General features: G+C 42.5%; 1 protein-coding gene across 1 annotated transcript; it reads left to right on the forward strand.

The window, feature by feature from the left end:
- The first annotated feature begins 4,613 nt into the window (after window positions 1–4,613).
- On the forward strand, window positions 4,614–4,784 carry LOC117360704 (uncharacterized protein C12orf73 homolog). The gene has a single exon (XM_033944938.1). It carries the CDS (start codon window positions 4,614–4,616, stop codon window positions 4,782–4,784), a length of 171 nt encoding a protein of 56 aa, XP_033800829.1.
- The last annotated feature ends 1,651 nt before the right edge of the window (window positions 4,785–6,435 follow it).

The following is a 6,435-nucleotide window of genomic DNA, read 5'->3' on the forward strand; positions in this document are numbered from 1 at the left end:
TTCTATCATGTCCCCCCTTTCCCTGCGCTCTTCGAAAGAATATAAGCGCAGCCTGCTCAAACATTCTTCATATGGGAGATTTTTTTGTCCTGAGACCATCCTAGTGGCCATTCGCTGAATCGACTCCATTCTCTTCACATCCTTTTGATAATGTGGCCTCCAAAACTGAATACAGTACTCCAGGTGAGGTCTCACCATTGATCTGTACAACGGCAGTAGCACTTCAGGCTTATGACTGATAAAGCTCCTTCTGATGCAGCCCAGCATTTGTCTGGCTTTTGCTGTTGCCTTCTCCACCTGATTCGCAGCTTTCATATCTTCCCGGATGATTATTCCCAAGTCCCGTTCTGCTGCAGTTCTGGTTAGGTTTTCACCATTCAGGGTGTATGTTCTGCATGGATTTCTGCTACCAAGGTGCATAACCTTACATTTTTTGGCATTAAAATTCAGTTTAAGCACATATAGAGAGAAAAAATATAAGAAAAAATAGGGGCAAAGAAAGTCAACCCAGATGAAAACCCCTCACAATCAATCACGTTAATAAAATAAGTTAAGCAGCCGTTAATAGCAAGAAAAAATATATAAATATATATCATAAAAAACATCAAAAAATTTTTATTCATATAACAAAGTCATAGTATCATATATAAAATCTATAAATATTAGCATATACACATATAAGATAAAACATACAACAAAAACAAGGGCTTCATGATCATGAGAAAAGAGAAGCAGAAAATCCAAAAAACTAAGAGTCAGTCCAAAAAATAATTAAAGCAGCAGCATAAGTGAAAGCTTAAGATCAGTTCAGGAACTGGCTAGAGCAGCAGCACACGTGAAAGTATAAATTCAAAAAACAGGAAAAATAAAAGTTAAATAAAGTCCAATAAATCCGAGTGTACAAAAAACGGTACAATCAATGAAACAGAAATGCAGAATAGTGTTCACAAAGCAGAACTGCATCAAGTTTCCACACAATCACGAAACCCAACAGACTGTAGAATAGAAATCCTTCTCCTCTTCTTAACTTCATCTTTCCTTCTTTCCTTTACCTTGACACAGGCCGTGTTTCGAACTTTCTTTCTCAAAAGGAAGGAATAAAGCGGGCAGGAGATCAAAGAGCGGCTCATCAAATACAGAGCTCGCCGTCACTGCACAAACCGCACATGCGCCAGGCATGATTGCGCTATCAGGTTCTGCTGCGCTGCCTACAATGTTGCATAGTTTAGCGTCATCGGCGAATAATGTAATTTTACCTCGAAGTCCCTGAGGCAGATCCCTTACAAAGATATTGAATAGTATTGGGCCCAAGACTGAGCCCTGTGGTACTCCATTGGACACTTCTGACGGTTTTGAGGGAATACCGTTTACCATTACCCTTTGGAGTCTACCGCTAAGCCAGTCTTCTACCATAAGAACATAAGAACATAAGCAGTGCCTCCGCCGGGTCAGACCATAGGTCCATCACGCCCAGCAGTCCGCTCCCGCGGCGGCCCAAACAGGTCATGACCTGTCTAAATCACCAGAAGGGGCCCCCATGCCACCTTGGTTTCCTGATGAGTCCTATCTTCCCATCGAAGTCCTAGCCCTCCGGTCTTGCACATGCACGACCTGGTTGGGTTTCTATACTTTCTCAGTATCCCACGATCCCTTTATCCCCCAGAAATTTGTCCAGTCTCTGTTTGAATCCCTGTACCGTACTCTGCCCGATCACTTCCTCCGGTAGCGCATTCCAAGTGTCCACGACCCTTTGGGTGAAGAAAAACTTCCTTGCATTTGTTTTGAACCTATCTCCCTTCGGTTTCTCCGAATGCCCCCTCGTACCTGTTGTCCCCTTCAGCCTGAAGAATCTGTCCCTATCCACCCTCTCTATGCCCCTCATGATCTTGAAGGTCTCTATCATATCACCCCTGAGCCTCCTTTTTTCCAGAGAGAAGAGCCCCAGCCTGTCCAACCTCTCGCCGTATGGGCAGTGTTCCAGCCCTCTTACCAGTTTCGTTGCTCTCCTTTGGACTCTCTCAAGTACCGCCATGTCTTTCTTGAGGTACGGTGACCAATATTGAACGCAGTATTCCAGATGAGGACGCACCATCGATCGATACAATGGCATGATGACTTCCCGCGTCCTGGTTGTTATGCCCCTCTTTATGATGCCCAGCATCCTGTTGGCTTTTTTCGAGGCCGCTGCGCACTGTGCAGATGGCTTCAGTGATGCATCCACCAGCACACCCAAGTCTCTCTCAAGACTGCTTTCTCCCAACAATGCCCCCCCATTTTGTAGTTGAACAACGGGTTCTTTTTCCCTATATGCATGACCTTGCATTTTTTCACGTTAAAGCGCATTTGCCATTTGTTTGCCCAGTCTTCCAGCTTGCAGTCAGTGTTTCTCCTAGGCCCATCGCATTCATCTTGTTCAGTAACCTACGGTGTGGGACACTATCAAAAGCCTTACTGAATTCTAAATACACGATGTCCAGGGACTCTCCCTTATCCAGTTTCTTTGTTACCCAGTTAAAGAAATTTATCAGATTGGATTGACAAGACCTTCCCTTTGTAAAGCCATGCTGGTGGGGATCCCTTAGTCCTTCGTCATCCAGAATCGTGTCCAATCTGCTTTTGATCAACGTTTTCATAAGTTTACATACTATTGATGTGAGACTCACTGGCCTGTAATTTTCAGCCTCTGACCTGCATCCCTTTTTGTGGAGCGGGATAATGTTGGCAGTTTTCCAGTCCAAGGAAACTTTTCCCTTTGTTTGGAAAGATTAAAAAGCTCAGCCAACGGTTCTGCCAGAACATCTCTCAATTCCCGAAGTACTCTGGGGTGTAGGTTATCCGGGCCCATGGCTTTGTTCTCCTTTATCTTTGATAGTTCGTGGTAGACATTGCCCGCGGTAATTGGAAAGTCCCGGAATGAGTTCTCCGAACACCCTTTTGTCTGGTATCTTTTGCAGGAGAAATTTTCTGCAAAAGTTCATTAAGGGGAATGGTTTTAGTCTCTAGCTCTGACAGACCTCTACGACATTTTAGCGCTGACGGATCCTAATACTTTTCCCTCCCTATGCTGAGACGGATCCGTCAGAGCTAAATTGTCATCGAGGTCTGTCAGAGCCAGAAACTACAAATGGCATGGACCTCAGATTTTTAAGGACTTGTGGTTTTAGATCTGCGAGGTCCGTGAGGTCCACGTTTTACCCCCTTCCCTGAAATGAACAGTTAAGGCTCTGGAACTTGTTGCCAGAGGATGTGGTAACAATGGTTACTGTATCTGAGTTTAAAAAGGGTTTGGACAAGTTCCTGGAAGAAAATTCCATAGTCTGCTATTGAAATAGACATTGGGGAAGCCACTGCTTGCCCAGGGATAGGTAGCATGAGATGTTGCTACTTTTTGGATTTTTGTTGTGACCAGGATTGGTCACTGTTGGAAGCAGAATACTTCTGGGCTAGATGAAACATTGGTGTGACCCAATATGGCTAATCTTATGTTCATATGTTGTTGTCCATTTCTCATTTCTCCTCTCTTGTTCCATTCTCTCACTACACCCTCTCTTTCCACCCCTGGGTCCAACATCTCTCTTCTGTCCCCCACATCCAACATCTTTTCTTCAGTCTTCCTTTCCCTCCTCCCTGTGTATAAGATTTTTCTGTCTTTGTTCCCTCCCTCCCCCCCCCCATTACCCTCGGGTCCATCATTCCAACTCTCTTCCTCTCTTCCCCCTCCCCCCTTCTGCATATGTATTGAATGTTTAAAAAATAAAAATCTAGGTAAGATTATTATTGGGGGAGTTGCCTTGGATTACTAGTGGTGTCAGTGTCAGCACTCCACTCAGGCTGTCTCCAGGGTGACCCGCAGGGCTTTTTCTTTGCCAGATCTCACCAGCTAGAAACAGGAAGTTGCATCAGAGGGGCGGGGTCTAGCAGAGGAAAGGCCACACAGGTTGCCCAAATACAGACTAGGTGAAGCTCTACTGCTCATGGAATTGCAACATTGTGTGGACCTGGGTGAATATATTGTACTAAATGAAAAGATAGATATACTTGGCATCTCTGAGACCTGGTAGAAGGAAGATAACCAGAGATAGGTTTGATCAAATTGGTGGAGGAGTAGTTTTATATGTTAAGTAGGGCCTTGAATCAAATAGATAAAAAATTCTACAGGAACCAAAACACACCTTAGAATCCCTATGGGTAGAAATTCCATGTGTAAAGGCAAAAAGGATAGTGATAGGAGTGTACTACCATCCGCCTGGCCAGGATGAACAGACAGATGCAGAAATGTTATTAAAATTAGGGAGGCTAATGAACAATAATGGGTGATTTCTTGTACTCTTGGCATTGACTGGGTACATGTAACATCAGGGCATGTTGGGGAGGTAAAATTCTTAGATGAAATCAAGGACTGTTTCATTGAGCAACTGGTTCAGGAACTGACAAGAGAAGAAACAATTCTAGACCTAGTTCTCAGTGGAGCACATAAATTGGTGCAGGAGGTAATAGTGCTGGTGCCATTCAGTAACAGTGATCATAACATGATTAGATTTGATATGTGGAAGGGGAGGAGACGGAAGGGTTAGAATACAGGACAGCATAATCAGTACCAGAATTTCATAACAATGCCTGCTGAGGTATCTTGGCCAAAGTATTTGAAAATGGTAACTGCAAGTGTTCTAGCTATGTTTGCAGGAGCACAAGTTGTGCACAACTATTACAAACCTGATCTTAGTGTGCCTGAAATTCCTCCCAAGCCTGGGGGCCTCAGAACTGAATTGTTGGGCTTAAAATGAAGATGCTCAGAAGATCAGATGCTCAGAATTCACAGTAGCAATCAGCAGTTGGTACAGTAACGGTATCAGATTTGTCATACTAGAAAAGATGACTGGAACATGTTTAGAAAAATCACTTGTGTGATATAAATGGGGAGATATTATGTTTTATACTGTGACTTTTCACATTGATATAGCACTCCTATTAATCACAGTTTTATCTTCTAAATATATTATTTATAAAAACTAATAAGATAATATGAATATATATCATAAGGTGATGTGCTCAGACCTTTTACCCAATAAATAGTGCAGTCACTATAATGGGTTTAACAAGGGGACCATCATTGCAACCACCTGTCCCCGCCCTCCCTCAATATTCTTAGCCTGTTATAACACTAAGATAGTACTTATCTGAATGGGGAGGCTTTAGTGTAGATGAACTTGTCTTTGTTAAACCTCATCAGTGACCAAATTAAAGTGTTAACGTGCAGTGTTAAAATCCACAACCATGATTTCGAATATCTTTCCCGTCCCCCCGACTCGAGTTTCGTTTCCTTCGTCGGGGAGGGACACTATAAAAGAAAATACACTAGTTAGATCTACTTATCTTTGTTAGATTTATAAAAGATCTAAGCTATAGCTATTATTACTGTTTCAATTAAAGACTCTTCAAAGTGATGTGTTACCTGAAACCGGCAAACAGAGGTCAAACTGCTTCAAAATCTGGGAACCGAGTACCTCCTGTTACCCTGAATCTATGTATATATAGAGCGTTGAGCGGAAGAGGTTGGACTATAAACTATCCCGGATGTTAACTCTGCCTGGGAAGTATCATAATACATTATATAGCTAACCAATCTATATCTGCATTTAAACCCTGTGGGTGCAAGGTCTGCCAATTATATATGAAACGTTGTTCTTTTTGAATTAATAATTTTGATATATTACCTCCAGTGTCATGTATTTGTACTAACACCGTGTATTTAAGCTCTTCCACTTTGTGAAAATTCTCCATCCAATGAGATACCAAGGGGGCGGAGACACGATTTTTTCTGATGTTACTGAGATGTTCTATTATTCGTGTTTTAATCATGCGTGTAGTTTGTCCTATGTATAATTGTCCGCAGGGGCATTGGATACAATAGACAACCCCTTTAGACCGACAATCTGTTCCTGTGTTGAGTGTGAAGTGTCGTCCGCATCCGGGTATTCTCAAATGGGTAACGTTAGATACATAGCGGCAGGTCGTGCATGTCCCACAGGGTTTATGGGGTGATTTATTATTGAGACTGCTCTCTCTAACTTTATGTCTCAACTGTTCCCCAAGGTTTTTAGCTCTTGCGAACGCAAATTTGGGAAGATTGGTTAGAGTAGGATGATATTGTAATATTGGCCAGTGTTTTTTTATGATATGCTTGATTGCGTTACTGTGATTGGTATAGGGCATAACGCAAACTAAATTTTGTTCTTTAGATTTATTTTGCTGGTCCAACATCAACCAAGGGCGAAAACAATTTTTTGCCCTTTTCCAGGCCTTTTTCACAATTTTCCCAGGATATCCTCGCTGTGTGAATTTATTGTATAATTCATTCGCTTGTTTGTCAAAATCGCTCTCCTCTGAGCAGATCCTTCGTATGCGAAGGAACTGCCCTATAGGAATGCTATTTCG

This window comes from Geotrypetes seraphini, chromosome 5, assembly GCF_902459505.1.
Source record: "Geotrypetes seraphini chromosome 5, aGeoSer1.1, whole genome shotgun sequence".
In the NCBI taxonomy this organism is placed as follows: domain Eukaryota; kingdom Metazoa; phylum Chordata; class Amphibia; order Gymnophiona; family Dermophiidae; genus Geotrypetes; species Geotrypetes seraphini.

Bases quoted from the DNA above. Each gene is read 5' to 3' on its own strand.
- LOC117360704 (XM_033944938.1), top strand. From the start codon at position 4,614: ATGCCTGCTGAGGTATCTTGGCCAAAGTATTTGAAAATGGTAACTGCA.